Here is a 15,428-nt window from a genome sequence, read left to right on the forward strand (position 1 = left end):
GATCAGTGTGATGTTCCTTCAAAAGTTTCGACACAGTTTAACCGGTGGACCCTTTTTAAGGGACACCATAATAGGGAGAGCTCTTTGTTACGGAAAGCTTAAAATCAGCTCAAAATAGTCAAAACTATTATCAAATATTACGTGGGTGGTCAAACGGCTCAAAGAAAGTCATGGTGCGCCGACGATAGTTTTCCGTGAGCATCTAGTGTCAGGCATCTGCCAAATGTAAACATTGCAAACATGGCGTCTTAATTTACAAAACTTCGTATGGATGAGTTTTTCGCGGCGAAAGAGGGCGGCAGCCTGTTTAGTTTTTCTTCAGTTGTTGGAAGAACTAACGGAAAATGAATCTAGAGAGCGCTGGTGGAGAAAACAGCTGACCGAAAAACTATCATGAAGAATTTGAATACGCTCAAAGTGAATGATAGTTGATGATAGTCGATGATAGCGCATGATAGTTAGTGGTCAAACGAGCGCGCGAGTTTTAACTATCATTGACTGTCATGAGCTGTTTGACGGGAGCTTAAGGAGACTCAAATATCTGCCTTTATTTGGTTTCTACAGTGGAAACTTTCGACTTTATTTCATATCATAAAAATGGCGAAATAGTTGTGCTTACTCATTTTTGGGTCGTCTTTGTGTGGTTTTAATTTTACAGATTGAAGAATACAGCCGCAAGCAATCAGAACTCGAAAACAAACTAAACGTCGCTAACAAGAGGGTAAGCTATTTGAAAGTAAACCGACAGAAGTTGTTTACTCCCTTTTGATGAAAAGAAGCGACGGAAGACTGGGGCGAGAATGAAACTTTGGTGTGGGGGAGGAGGGGGGGGGGGGAGTATAGTGAGTACACGTAACGTGACAGTATTTGATGATGTTGTGTATGACTGCAAATTGTCTTTGAGTTATTGGTTTGGTAATCATGCCACAAATTAAAAGCTGAATGCAAAAATAGATGAGCTCCTTCTGAATGTTTTCTTCTTGACTGTGATCGGCGTTGAATACCTCTTTAATGGTCTTTTGTAGCTCACTGACCTGGAAAGTCGCTTGGAGCGGAGTCAAGTGAGCGGCCTGGAGAAGTCTGGCCATCTGGAAAAAGTGGTACAGTAAATAAAACATTGAAGTTCTTCGTAACATTCTCGTTGTAGAGTTGTCAGATGTATCATATAATTGTTAATTTCGCTTATGGCAGGTTGATGAAAAAGATGCTGAACTGCGGGAGCTGAAGTCGACGCTGTCAACCTTGAAAGATCAACATGATCAAGCTCAATCCAAGGTGCGATCCGTTATTTGTTAATACATGAGGAAAGACCGTTCTTGCTCTTATTTTGGGCCTTACAAGAATCTCAAAACAAAAAATATAAAGCGCCTGCAGCGGCCTGCCGGATATTTGCTCTTAAACCTTTCTAGAGAAAAGAAAGAGAGTTAAATTCGGTGTCGACGAGGTTAGGAAGTAACGTGACCACTAGAGAACAGTTTTTTATTTGCACAACACATTACGTTGGTCGTCTATTCCTGCAAAGAAAAATCGGCAAGTCTTCATTTACTTCTTTGAGGATTTCCAAAGTCTGCACTTTTCCAGGACGTCGAGTTCATGCGGAAATGGTAGTTTGTGTAAAGACCGTATCAATCTCGTACCCAGAGTCCTCAGGCTCTTTGGCCAGCGGTTGGTCGCCAGGCGACCAACCGTTGGCCAAAGAGCCTGAGGACTCTAGGTATGAGATTGAGACCATATAGAAACGCCTCCTAAGAAAATCGGTGTAATGATATACCATAATATTTTTGACCGAGGACTAGAGGACCCATCGTCTATCCTTTTATTTTTCCCACATTACCAAAGGGAAAATCTCTCTGTTTGTTTTTCTCGTTTGTTTGAAGGTGTCCCACCGGGAGGAAGCTTTACAGAGGCTTCAAGTTCAACAGAAAGATTTCGTGGATGAGGTTAGTTCTTAAATTAGTATTAAAGGGCCCTAGTCAGCCACACCTTTGTTTTTGTTTATATGCGAGCGTTTGGCTATTGTAATTATTCGGAGCATGTCGAAATGAACGAAATCACTGTGAAACTACTAAGGATAATGAAACATACTTTCAGGAACACAACTTACAGTTAAGCAATAAGATTTCGCTTCACCATGCAATATCAATAATTTCGATGGCATCGCGTATCGAAAATGGCGGAGGCTGACTAGGGTCCTTTAAGTTGCAGTCCGGCATCATGCCTGAAAATTCAACTATAGCATCTGAAGCGTGAGACTTCGCACTGTGATGCCCACTAAACGTGTCTACAAGTGACACTGAGGGGAGGGGAGAGACGCGAATGGACCGGGCAATGTTCTTCTTTTAGACGCAGTTTGATTCACCCCTTCTCAGAGGAGAGGAACACAGGAACACAAGGCAATAGTTTTTCAGGACATTTAATACCTATAAGGACCTTTAGATTTGGGTCCGAGACTGAAATTGAATGCAAGTACGAGTTTCGAATTTCAATGCAGTCAATTCCTAAGAACTCTCGCTCTTTCCTGTTGCTCACCAGCAGATAAGGAGATCCTAAAACAAAATTGGTCTGGAAAGTGATTATCTAAAGCATGCTAACTGGATTCGAAAAGTCCCAATTAATCTTATACACGTACTCAAATCTTAAGGTCCCTTATGACTCGGATATAAAACTTGATTGTTGCTTTGTTTTCTTTCAGGTGGCTCGCCGGGAGAAAGCCATTCAAAAGCTTGAACTGGAACTGCTAACAGCTCAAGAAAATCATCGCAGAGCGCTTGATGACGTAAGATAACTTGTCATTCGAGTAAATGCGGGGGGAGGGGTTGGGGGAAGCTACTTCACATATATTCCCGGCGGGTGCATTTCGTTTGGAAATCATCCATCGCCCACTGATGGTTTTTCACAGAAGTTTTCTATTTCCAGATCGAATGACACAGATTGTTGGTTTTTGTATACGTCACGGCACAGTTGCTCGTATTTGACATTTTGCGTGTTTGTTCAGATCACTAGACGTGATGACACGATTCAGCAGTTAGAGGGAGACCTGGACGCCAGCAGAAAGCAGCTGAAGGATGCCATTGAAGAGGTACAGAGATTTGCCTTGCATTTGTTTGCTTTCTTAGCGCCCAAAAGTGCCAAAAAAACGATTTTGCTCAATTTACTTTAGTTACCCGACAGGTTGGTACGAGAGTGAAATCTGGAAAGAGCATAAGAGGAGGCTGAGTTGGGGGCTGCTCTACCCCCCCCCCCCCCCCCCGTCACTTTTGTCCTCTTCCCAAATTTCGCTCGGCGCTTTATTCAAGAAGACCGCTTAACGAATTCGGCGACCGAACTGGGTTAACAGACTTGATTTTTCGCGTCTCATTACCCGTATTCTCACTTGCAGAAAGGAAGACTCGAAGCTAAAATTCAAGCCTACAAAATTTCCACCCAGAGCGAACAGGACGTGCTCTCAGAAGAGGTTTGTTATTAAAAGTGTTCTTTTTAGTGTTAGTTTTAACTCTTTGCACGGCTTTTAAGACCTTTTTGATTTTAGTTGTTTATCATTAACGTTGCTGTGTATCTTCCAGGTAGCCAAGCGAGAAGAAGCTATCCATAAACTAAAGATCGAGAAGTTAGCTCTTCAGGAACAACAACAAAAAGCTGAAGATAATGTACGGGCGCTTATCTTTCCTTTGTGTTTCCTACTCTACGATTTACAATTACATATTAAGTTACTTTGTAAAGAAGTTGTAATACCCTGAATTGGGCTTTTTAAAAGGTTTATTTTCGGGAAGGGGAAGGGCGTTATTATCAGAGGAAATTTTGTGTTTCTTAATGGTTTTAATTCGTTGGTTCATACTCGGGGGTGTGCTTATTATCGGAAAAAAAAGTGTCGGAGATTTGGACTGATCTCTCTTGCCCACAGAAGCTCTAGAGGTTGCACATCTTTCCGTCAGCCATAGAAAATGTTGGTTTGTGAGGAAATATTGCACATTATCATCATGAAATAGGTACCTAATGGTTCGTTGAGTAAATCTGACTTAACTTTTCGCTCTGCAGGTTCGAGAACATGAGCGATCAGTTGAGCGACTTAGACAACAGTATGAAGATTGTCTCCAAGATGTAAGAATAAAGCTTCAGTTTGTTGTTGTTGTTGGTTGTAACTCCACTCTTGGAGGGTTTCGATGTTTCTCATTTGAGATTCCCTGGAACATTTTCATTTTGCCTGCAGATGCAGCAAAGGAATGTTGCTGTGGTTGATATGGAAGCGAAATTGAACGAAATGAAGTCCAAGTCTGAAGAATACACCGACAAGGTATTGTGTTGTTAGCTAAACTTAATTTGCCATTTCCGAGTTGCTTTGAACCTCATTATGAAAGTGAAGCTAAGTGCAAAGATTTGATTATGAAAATTAGTTTCATTTATACGCAAACTAATTTGCATTTAGCCTCGCTTTCATGATGAGGTTCACAGCAACTCGGAAATGGGCTATTTAACACTACTGAAATGTAAAGGTAGGCAACTTTTGTCTTTAGATATCAAACAAAGTGCAACAATTTTTCTTTTTCTTTTTTTTTTTTTTTACTTCTCTTGACCATTCCTTTCGTTCGTTGTCGTGCAAGTTATACCTAAGCGACTTGTACACCTCTTGCCTTCATAGCTTGAGCATTACGAAGACAGCATCCGGGAACTTAACTTGAAAATGACGTCACTCCAAGGTGATCGGGATCAGAAAGTGCACGAGGTAAAGAAAATAAAAAAGAATCCCTAGAATTCCTTCTTGTTTTTTTAGGGGTGACCTGTACCGTTTGCAACGTCTTACATGGTTGGCCGAGAGGACAAAAGAATGAACAACAGAACAATGCTCCCAATCCTAAACACAATGCAGCTGCAGGTTATCAGGGTCCAGTGAAAATAGAGATTTTGACTGAGGTTGCAGGTCTACTGTTCTTTTAAGCGAGGTAGCTAGATAGACCCTATTTGTGTGACGTAGTTACATGTAAATGTATTGAGGATTTGGATACCCGATGAATATGGTCAAAGAAACGTTTATGTTGTTGTTTCGGTGCAGGCTAACATGAAAGAGGACACGATTCAACACCTGGCCTCAGAGATGGATGAGCTACAGGAACAACACAGGGATGTTTTGGCCAAGGTACTCTTTTCTTCTTAATCATGCACCAGAAAGTTTCACCCTCGTGTGCATCTGGGCCCAGTTGTTCAAAACCCAATTAAGCTAATCCTGGGTTAACGTGAACTTTGATTCGAGTATATTTACTAATCCTTAAGGATTCGTCCAAAAGATTTTTGTCCCTTAGTTTTTCTTTAAACTTTTCTTTTCCATAAGCTAAAAGTGAGCCTTTAAAATCATTTTTAATGAGCGAGATGAAAACCTCGGTTAACTTTTAATCGTGGATTAGCATTAATCGGCTTTCGAACAACCCGGCCCTGTTCTTTGTTAGCCTACCACACAGACGCTATTTGGGCTCGTCACTCATATCAAAGACTAAATTCTCCTATCTTGTCCCCATACTTTTCTTATAAAAGTACTGGGGAGAAGTTTTCAAAATATCGAGAAAATTCATCTTGAGTGATCATGTCCTTACTTCTCATGACCTCAGGGGTTGAATAAGCATTGATATTACAAGGAGAAATTTTATGTTGATGAGAGTTTCAGCTTCGTGTGCATCTGTTCTTTGTGCGCTTGTCACGCATTTCTCTCCTATTTCGTGACGAGTCCACCGAGAACGTTTGCGCCGAGGCTGGTCTAATTGTCCTCCTGTCTGCCCTCCTTCGCAGTTACTTTATTTGTTCGCTAACATTTTCTTATCGTTTCTTGTCATCATTTTGAAGAATAATTTGATGTAAATTAGTAAGAGCATCCTTTGTTACAGAATGACCTAATTAACCGGTCGGGTTTTTCGTTTCCCTTTTAGTTATCCAAGAGAGATGAAATGATCGATCATCTGAAATCGGAAACGTCTTATTTGAAAGACCAACAAAGGGATAAAGAACGAGAGGTATTGTTGCTATTTTATATTCAATATCAGAAAACGTAGTGTGTTAATTTTTTTCCCGGGAAAGGAAGCAAAATGTCGCGGTTTGGCATACAATCGAGACAACTGGTTCACTTTACATTGCATTGACGCATGTGCCTCGTTTGTATTATCCTTCTTTAAAGGAAAGAATATTGAGCACAGGCTTAGCTGTAACATCACTTTTAACCGAAGCAGGGGAATGTTGCAACACTGTTCGAAAAAAGTCGGCAATAGTTTCCTACTGATGGATTAAGTTACTCTGTTGCCATGGTAGCGCTTCTGATTGATTGATGAAAATAATACTAAAACCTTTGAATACCAGAAAGAAACATTACGTGAGTGAGTCAGTTTTCTATCCGCCAAATAGTCAGTTCGTCAGTCAGTCAGTCAGTCAGCCAGTCAGTCAGTCCGTCCGTCAGTCCGGCAGTCAGTCAGTCGGTCAGTCGGTCGGTCAGTCAGTCAGTCGGTCACTCGGTCAGTCGGTCAGTCGGTCAGTCAGTCAGTCAGTCAGTCGGTCAGTCGGTCGGTCGGTCAGTCGGTCAGTCAGTCAGTCAGTCAGTCAGTCAGTCAGTCAGTCGGTCAGTCAGTCCGTCAGTCAGTCAGAAATCATTTCACATTTTCGTCCCGGTGCTCTGAAAGCAATTTCAAGTTACAGAGTTCTTTGTCAAATATTTGAGCAGTTTTCACCAATATACAGCGAAATCTCCGTGACAGCTTTAATGTTCAACTATTCACCAAAGTTTTCCTTTCTATATTCTAGATCTCTCAGCAGCTGGACGTTATAAGCCGACTTGAAAGAGACCTCAGCGAAAGCAGTCGAGATCTCGAGGACCTCAAAGAAAAAACAGCTGAAGATGTGAGTGCGGAAGGAGGAGGGGAACTCTTCCTAAACAACAACTCTTACTTCCAAGATTAGAGCTTCATTTTCAGGCTTGTCCACTAAATTTGGTTACAAAGCCTTATCAAAACGTTTAGGCGTGAAGTTTTTTTGTAAACATATTTCAGCGTTGCAAGACTGACATAGGCATACGTGATAATGGGTTTACAGTTCTCAATTTGCTCACAATTCAGTCTAACTTGCAGTTCATACATACTGTTTTTATTTGTGTACATGTCAGAGTCCCCTTATCTTTTTTATTTTCGAAGTTGTAACACTTCACGCTTAGCAGAAGCTTCATTTTTCTACTTTTGTACTTTTATACTTTTGGAACTCGATGATTGTCCTTGCATATCAAGACTTTGTACTTTTTTTTAATCAGCCTTTATTGATTTACTTTGATTCAAAGTTTGGACGAATAGAAACGTGAAGAAACGTATTTTTAGAAGCAAACGTTACAGCTTTGCGCATTCAAGACCATGCATCTTTCATCCAAAGCGTTCACTCATACAGTTCGCAGTTTCCGGTGATTTCAAAAATAAAAGTGATTTTTAGCCATTTAAAATTATTTGATCTTTATTCCTGAAGAATAATTACCGATCATTTGTGATCCTTTTTTTAGGCATCGAAACTATCAATCGAAAAAATAATGAAAACAAAATTATATCTAGATAATTAATATATGGCTGGCCATAAGTGATTAATATATAATGGAATTTTGACATCAATGCAAAAGAATCAATTGAGAAATGTAAGATATTTTCTATAGATGACTCTAATAAATATATTTTTAGCAGAAGGTCTCCGGTTATTGTTGTCTGTAGAATGACAACATTTTTAGACCATTTTTTCTGCTCTAGTTAAAATTGATCACGGATAAGTCGACTTTAGCTTTTGCTGAAAGATATGGTCTTGAATGTTGCCATGGCGACAAACTGCCCATTGTAACGCGCGCTTTTCGGGTGGCAAAACGACCCTTCACGCCTGTTAGGTCGCCCGCACGTTTAAGCTGCGGCTTTTAAGAGCCACACAGTTTTTGCCTTCATGCTGATGTGTTCCGCGGTTAATGTTCTCGTCCCGGTTGTTCAAACAGCGGATAACTCTATTCAATGGATAAATCGCTACTCAGCGGATAATCTGTACTCCAACCAATACATTTTATCCATTGGATAGCGACTTATCCGCTAGATAAATTTGAACAACTGGGGTTTGTCTGTGGGACACGCCCACCCGTTAGCGGGCTTATCTTGGAGCTTTTGTCTAACCTGCCAGCGGGCGGTTTCATCCTCCCAAAGACGCGGGAGTTCAAAACAGCTAGAAATTGAGCCCAGTGAGCAAGCTCCATGTTCGGGTTTCATCTGAATATTATGCGACCGCGAAGCGATAAGTTGCAAGCCGGTGGTCGCTTGTTTCACTTGGCACCCCGCCAGCCCTAAGTCGCGGCAAGTCCGCTTGCGTAACACTCTCTAGTGAAACCCAAAAGACACCGACTAAAAATTCAGTTCACTTCTCACCGTAAACTGGTTGCAGTTCCTTTAATGTCCCTTAAGTGCAATGAGCACAAAATTGCGATGTTACCACTGATTCGTCGTTTAAATGATCGCCCCTAAAGCTTATGCGGGCGATCCTTTACGGCTCTAAACAGTCTAAGTCCGTTGCACGCCATTAACTGTGTTTGTAGGTAGTAATCAGGGAGAAGAGAATTCAGCAACTGGAACAAGATTTCGCCGAGACACAGCAACAGTACACAGAATGCTACGACGAGGTAATAATAACTTGAGGCCATTCACATTCACACATACAATCAACGGAACTGCAACTAATTCAGACGTAAGTCCATGTCGGAGAATTACTGGGACCGAGTTTTTCAAGCATGTTGTGTGCTTAGTAATCTGGGAGTGTCGTTGTCTAACACTATCAATACCTTAATTCGTCGCTGGTCATTTTTGCCTCTCCTTAAACTTCTCGATTTGTCGAATAATCATTGCCAAAGGAGTACCTTAACTCAGAAAACACGCGAAAAATTGCACCTTGTGCGCATGCGCGATTTGTGCGCGCGAGCGAAGCCGACGTAATTACCCGTCAAGTGACGTTACAATCGGTTTAGAATCAAAGTAAGGAAAACTAGTCTTATTCAAGTGAGTGAGAGCAGCGCGACAGAGTAACATGGCCACGGTAAAGAAGCTAGCGGAAAATCACCATAATTTGGTATAATTACAAATTTCACTTATCTCTCTTTTTATTACTTGGAGACCAATGTTTGTGCCCTCAGTTTTATGTTGGTTATTGCTGAAGACGTAGTTAACTTTTTTTGAAGGTTGTTACTTTTGCCGGTGCATCAGTACTCATTACATTCTTGTGTTTCTTATATGGTTTTGATTTGTGGCCCGAGAGAATTCATGATTGAACTATTTTAATTGTCATTTGACACCAAAGTCATGTACGCAACCTCCCAGCAGCGCAAAAAAAAAAAAAAAAATGGCCGGAAAAACAATCAGGCTTGAACGGTGTTCGAACCTATGACTTTTGCGATTCCGAGAAACTAGCCTTAATTTATTTTCGGTGAGTATTTTGTCGACATAATTTATCTTTTATTTATGGAAAATTGTTATTCGAAAAAGTGATTGGTTTTTTTTTAATTCTTCTAATAACAATTTTTAGTCACCTAATTAATGAAAAACCGTTATAATGTGAGTTTAATCGTTCCATGCATTCCACTTTATGAGAGGAAGGAGTACGCTATTTCCTCGGCGAAAACAAAAGCTATTTTTGGTAAATTCAATTTGATAAAACCAACATCAAAAATAATTTTTTTGTATATTTATTTTGAAACCGCAAATTCAAGCGATCCATTGTATCCCGAGTGTTTCTTGTTCGTATGTTTTGCTATTGGCAGCGAAGATTTGTCGGCTATCTAAAGAGGAATCAGTTTGAGCTTGGTGTGGGATTCTTTGTGTGCGGTCTTCAACGCGAGAATTGGAGCAAATTTCATCTGTTCAGACTCCTTGGCTGAATACACATCGAAGCTGGAGAAAGTATTAGGAAGGAGCATTATCTCCCGAGTTTTGTAGCTAAGAGTTTGCTTTCAACGAAACATTTAGAGAGCTATTGTGTGTTCGAAAGTCATTGCTGGACTCTTTTTTATTTGATACCTTATTAAGCAGTTTTGAACCTTCCGAAATCTAAAGACGTCGACGCATTTCGCAGTGAAGAAAGTTCTAGTTTCGTGTAAGATAACTTAAAAATTCTGGTGGGACTCGCGGAGTGCCCTTGTTGAAAAATGAGCGCCGAAATAGCGAATATCTGGAGTTCACTAGCTATGTCCTGCGTGACAGTTGGTTGGCGCAATCGCTGTCTACCTCTCTTTCGAACGGTATGAATTAAGCAAATAGTGTTTATTCAGTTTTTAAGTGACCAGTTCCCGATTTTAGGTAAGGGTAAACCGGTCCGAAAGACAGTCTCTTTGAGAAATACAAACATTTCTCCTGTTTTCATAGTGTTAGAACAAAACGAAAATGGCAAGTTTGGGAAGATTATTGCAGAAGAAACTGTTGTGGAAGCATAAGCCGCATTGGTTTGAATCCAACCAAAGGGAAATGCAACAATGTTCCTCCAAGCTTATGTACATTCCTCAGGTTTTAGTGGTAAAATCTTCATTCCAGTTACCGTTAAGTTATTATAATGAGTAATTGAGAAAGCTGATTTTGTTTACTGTAGCATTATGTCTTTTTTAGCTTGTTCGCCAAGAGGAACTTATGGCGCAGTTGCGAGATGAAATATCTTCACTGCAAGATGATGTCTCCAAGTCAAACGATCAGGTGACGATCAAAACCATTTGCAACTTTGTTGAAAACTGGATCAGTGTGTAATGTAATTCCAGGGATTTGATTGCCTTAGCGGCCATGGTATATGAGCCATTACACCATGTTCGAGAAATAGCGACCATTAAATAGTCTTCTGGTTGTTCTTGCAAAGCGAAATCAGCAAGATCTAGCAATATTTCTTGATTGTTTTTACTAAAACAATTATTTCGTTCACGCTTGTTGGATATGAAATAATTATAGCCAACTCGACGCTACGCGCCTCGTTGGCCGCTAATTCTCACCTCATACCCAACGCGCGCTCGTGGAATAATTGCTAATTATTCTTCCGTTGTCAGTCGTCCCCTCCTGATTTCAGCAAGCGTTACTTTCTACCGCATCCCGCTCGTCGTCCTGGTTCCACTTCCCATTCGATTATAACATGCTGCGTTTTGTCTTTTTAGATAGCTGATTCGGAAGAAACTATTCGAAACCTGGAAATGGAGTTGGCCCTGTCACAGGAAAAGCACAGAATATGTACACAAGAGGTAACAGATCTCCATCTAGAGATATTAGAGAGATTTCGAAGTATGTTTATGGCAAACGGCAGACTGCAGAAAGGACCACGTGACCATGTTTACCCTATCAGTTTACCGCTCGCTGTTTTCAGTTTGTTAGTCAAATTGAATAGTTTTACGTTAGCTTGCAAGGCCACAGTTATTTTGCACTTGATTCTCACCTGCGTACCTTTTTTTTTGTTTTGTTTTTCAAGAAAACATCAACGCGAATCTCACGTTTGCTGTTTGTCGTAAACGCGATTCTAAATCTCTCCATCGTGACATTGCAAACCGCAACACTTCCATTAGACCCTTTTTTCGATTTTGCAATTGTCGATTTGCGCTAGCACTCTTTCATCATAGCCCCACTGGTGAATAGGCTTCAAATTTATATATATTAAATTCCAAAGTCACTAGAAATTAAGGGACATCGTTCCCGCGCAGGTTGCCAAACGGGACGAGACGATTCTGAGCCTGCAGTCTGAACTGGATGCCACCCAGCAAGAGTATGTGACGTGCAGCACTGAGTTGTCAGAGAGAGAAACGGAAGTAACCGAGATGAAAGCAAAGATTGGAAAACTGGAACTGGAGATGAAAGATCTAAGAGCGCTGCGGGAAAGCGACGAAAACAAGGTACAGAAATGAAGGCTAAATATTTTAAGGCTTGGTAAACTATTCTCCGCCGCAATGCCTACGATGTTTTTGGTCAGCGGTTGATTCGTTAAAACCGGGAGGGCTCTGGGGACGAGAATGGATGGGAATTGTTAGACATAACCGGAGGGACTTTAATCACGTAGGGGCGTATGCTGCTTGTCACAGCCCATTTCAGTATCATGTGTGCAGATCCGTGTTTCTGATACAAGATTCGGGGTAATGATTCGACCGAAAAAATAACTAAGAAGTTGACAACCACCACGAATTTACAAACATGAAGGTGCTTCACTATATATCTAATTAAAATCAAACTGCTTTGTTATGTTAATAATATATATACCATGAAATGCCAGTTACAAGCCTTCCCCCCCCCCCCCCCCCAATCCATTGTAGTAGTTATGGATTACGAGAGTTACAAGGTAGATTTTCGCGAAAGTACCGCTTCGCCGTTAAAAAGAGGCCTGCTTCGCCGTCCCCTTGTTTGCCTTTGGCAACCAACTTCTTTGAAGCTGTTTTGTAAGTGAATGAAACAAAATTCGGTTATATTTCTTTGCAGATCAATAAAGATGATAAAGAAATACAACAGCTGAGCACAGACAAAGCTCGACTAATGCATGAGGTGCAGCGGCTGATGCAGACTGTGGAACATCTGGAAAATACCATGACGGATTCAGAGGATGGGCATGCATCAGAGGTAAATATGGCTGGCATTGGAAGCCGTTCAGATCAAAAACACCTGGCCCCAGTTGTTCAAAGATTGGATAACTTTATCCAGCGGATAAAATGTAATTACTTGTTGGAGTACAGTTCATCCGCTGGATAGCGATTTATCCACTGGATAAAGTTATCCGCTCTTTGGACAACCAGGGCCTGGCCCCAGTTGTTCAAAGAGCTGATAACTTTATTCAGCGGATAAGTCGCTATCCAGTTGATAAAATCTATTGGTTGGAGTACATTTTATCCCCTGGATAGCGATTCATCCACTGGATAGAGTTATCCGCTCTTTGCCCACCGGGGCCTGATTATTGGCGGCTGTGAAATTAAAACAATTCAAAAAACACTTGAGACTCTACTTTGAGGATGCAGATGATTGTCAAAGGTCTATCAAGCTATGGACAGACGACTTACAATTTCGCCAGACTTTCTCAGATAATGTGGAGCTTAAACCCTGTGTATTCACTCAATTTAAAACTCAGTCCTTCATTGTACTAGGGGTAAATGGGATATCACTCAAATGAAAAATGATTCGTCTCTCATTCAACTTCTCATAAAAGTCATCTTGTTACGGACTCTTGAATTAACCCTTTATGCCCCAAAAGTGATCAGCATTTATTTTCTCCACACAATAAGAAACAAGCGTACATGTCGTGAGAATAAAAGAAATGATCACCAAAGCTGAAATGTCTTGATTTTAAAGGAAATTCTCCCAACTAGTAACATGAGGAATATATGGAGAACAGTGAGGAGAAAATTCATGTTGATATTGGGTGTTTAAGGGTTAAAAGAGCCACCAGCCGCGTGAAAGTGAAACAGGTCACCAAGAAACGTTCTCAACGACTAATGTTGTTTTCTGTCCTTGCCTTGTCCTCAAACATCTTTGACCGATCTTCTTTTATAGCTTAAACGCCTCAACGCGGAAATCGAGACATTAGGAGCAAACCTCACTGAAGTTATGCAGAAAGAAAACGATACCGCGAACCAGGTGCGCCTGAAGCCTATCTTTTTCAAGTTTAAGATTGAGAAATACCGTTTAAGGACGGTGCCTACTTTTGTTACTGCGAATACATTCTGCGCATCTCGAGTTACTCGGGTTTCTTATGGGTGGTGCCTACTAATACAGGGATATTTTTGCGTGGTTTAAAACTATGCGGAGAAAGCAGAACTTAGCAACTGCTCATGGTATTTAAAAAGAAAATTGGGGGTAACCATGCTTTTTCAGAGAAATAAAAAAAGCTTCAATTTGATAAAAAAAAAATGCCATACCTTGCTTTGTATTTTAGCTTTTTAGCACTTTTTAGAATTATTTTTTCTTAATTATCTCTTTAAAAAAAAAATGCGTGGTTAACCCCAGTTTTCTTTTTGGATTCCAATAGCCCTTGCTAAGACACAGTAATAAACTGCGTAAAAGTACCTCTGTTTTAGTAGGCACTGTCTTTAAGTTCTATTAGCTCCTTTCTCCGGAAAGGGGGGAGGAGGGTGTTCAGCGTTTCCTACGTAGCAACGACATGCCATCTTTTGACAAGCGATGTAAATAGTTCAAACTATTTTCCTTAAATATTCTCGTTGGGTGCGTCTGATAATTGACTTGCCATTTGGGTCAGGGGTGGACAAAAGCCGCCTTTGCTTGCCTATTGAAGTGATATATTGCTGCTACTACGTGGATAATCATGTGATGTATGTCATTTTTAGCTCCAACAAGAACGCGAGGCCAGTAATAAACTGTCACGTGAGTTACAGCACAACCAAAAGTTGAACGAAGAATCACTCCAAGAGGTAGGAAAATTTTTTTTCGATGGCAAATAGGTATCCTGTGGCCCGGTGTTGGCTCACAAAAAATGTCCGTTGAAGAATTTTCCTGTGTATAATAAAAAGGTAATTTGCACGGACGTTTCTCATTGAAACCGCCTCATTTCACAGATCGAGCGTTTGGAACAAACGATGCGTCGACAGGAGAAAGATTTGGCGGAAACGAAGGGTCAGGTAGGGGAATAAGAAACGTTTTTCCAACGAGGAAGCGTGGCTCTCGGATTAGCGATTTTATCCCTGGTAATGATACCTGAAACTTACTTTATTTGTTGTGTCAATGTTTTAGGCCTCCAGCTTGAAGGACCATCTTAAAGAACTTGAGTCACACGGCCATCAATTGCAGAAAAACGTTAGCTATTACAAAAGCCAATTCAACCAAAGCGTTAATCAGGTAAAAAATGTCCCAAGTCTTGAAACTGTAGCTACTTGCTACGGTATCTCTAGTTGTATCTCCGTGTAACATGTGAAAATCTCTTCTCCCGTTTTCTACACGGACTATACAGTCGAACCGCCATGTGAGACCTCCTCTCGTAAGCGACCACCTCCCATTTGCGACCACTTATCCAAAACTCCAAATTTGTGCCAGTCAAAGCCCTATAGTAGGAACCTCTCATAAACGACCACCTCTCGTAAGAGACCGCGACCATTTTTTGAGGTGACGGCATTATAATTTGTCATTGTTTTTAAGTTCTTGTAAGCGACCACTTGACACATGGTCTGATCTCCATGTTCGCTGTATGTACCACACCACTCAGAGTTTACGAGGAACCCTTTAATGACAACCTAGCACCGCTCGTATTGTAACAAGGAAAATGTATGCAATAAATTTTCTTAGAATAAGTAGATGTGTCGTACCCGTTCCTGGAGGAGTCCCCCTCTGGTTCGACTCCCGTAAGCGATCACTAACTCTTGGCATTTTGGGTGGTCGCTTACGGGAGGATCGACTGTATGTCTTAAGTCCTTCAAAGTACATCGTTGATTTTTATGTGTAACTGCATTT

The 15,428-nt window shown here is 40.9% G+C and overlaps 1 protein-coding gene across 2 annotated transcripts in view; it reads left to right on the forward strand.

Moving 5' to 3' along the window:
- Window positions 1–15,428, forward strand: part of LOC146473453 (uncharacterized) — a 52,131-nt gene that overhangs the window by 13,701 nt on the left and 23,002 nt on the right. For both annotated transcript variants that reach the window (XM_085118118.1, XM_085118119.1), the window contains exons 14-36: window positions 659–721; window positions 1,026–1,100; window positions 1,192–1,275; window positions 1,878–1,940; window positions 2,693–2,776; window positions 2,996–3,079; window positions 3,380–3,454; window positions 3,564–3,647; window positions 4,036–4,098; window positions 4,208–4,291; window positions 4,637–4,720; window positions 5,048–5,131; window positions 5,913–5,996; window positions 6,775–6,870; window positions 8,573–8,656; window positions 10,626–10,709; window positions 11,156–11,239; window positions 11,693–11,881; window positions 12,459–12,596; window positions 13,521–13,604; window positions 14,312–14,395; window positions 14,540–14,602; window positions 14,715–14,819. In XM_085118118.1, coding sequence (XP_084974244.1) covers window positions 659–721; window positions 1,026–1,100; window positions 1,192–1,275; window positions 1,878–1,940; window positions 2,693–2,776; window positions 2,996–3,079; window positions 3,380–3,454; window positions 3,564–3,647; window positions 4,036–4,098; window positions 4,208–4,291; window positions 4,637–4,720; window positions 5,048–5,131; window positions 5,913–5,996; window positions 6,775–6,870; window positions 8,573–8,656; window positions 10,626–10,709; window positions 11,156–11,239; window positions 11,693–11,881; window positions 12,459–12,596; window positions 13,521–13,604; window positions 14,312–14,395; window positions 14,540–14,602; window positions 14,715–14,819 — 2,022 coding nt within the window. The remainder of the gene's footprint in view (window positions 1–658; window positions 722–1,025; window positions 1,101–1,191; window positions 1,276–1,877; window positions 1,941–2,692; window positions 2,777–2,995; window positions 3,080–3,379; window positions 3,455–3,563; window positions 3,648–4,035; window positions 4,099–4,207; window positions 4,292–4,636; window positions 4,721–5,047; window positions 5,132–5,912; window positions 5,997–6,774; window positions 6,871–8,572; window positions 8,657–10,625; window positions 10,710–11,155; window positions 11,240–11,692; window positions 11,882–12,458; window positions 12,597–13,520; window positions 13,605–14,311; window positions 14,396–14,539; window positions 14,603–14,714; window positions 14,820–15,428) is intronic.

Source organism: Pavona decussata, unplaced genomic scaffold (genome assembly GCF_977016875.1).
Source record: "Pavona decussata unplaced genomic scaffold, jaPavDecu1.1 SCAFFOLD_93, whole genome shotgun sequence".
NCBI lineage: Eukaryota > Metazoa > Cnidaria > Anthozoa > Scleractinia > Agariciidae > Pavona > Pavona decussata.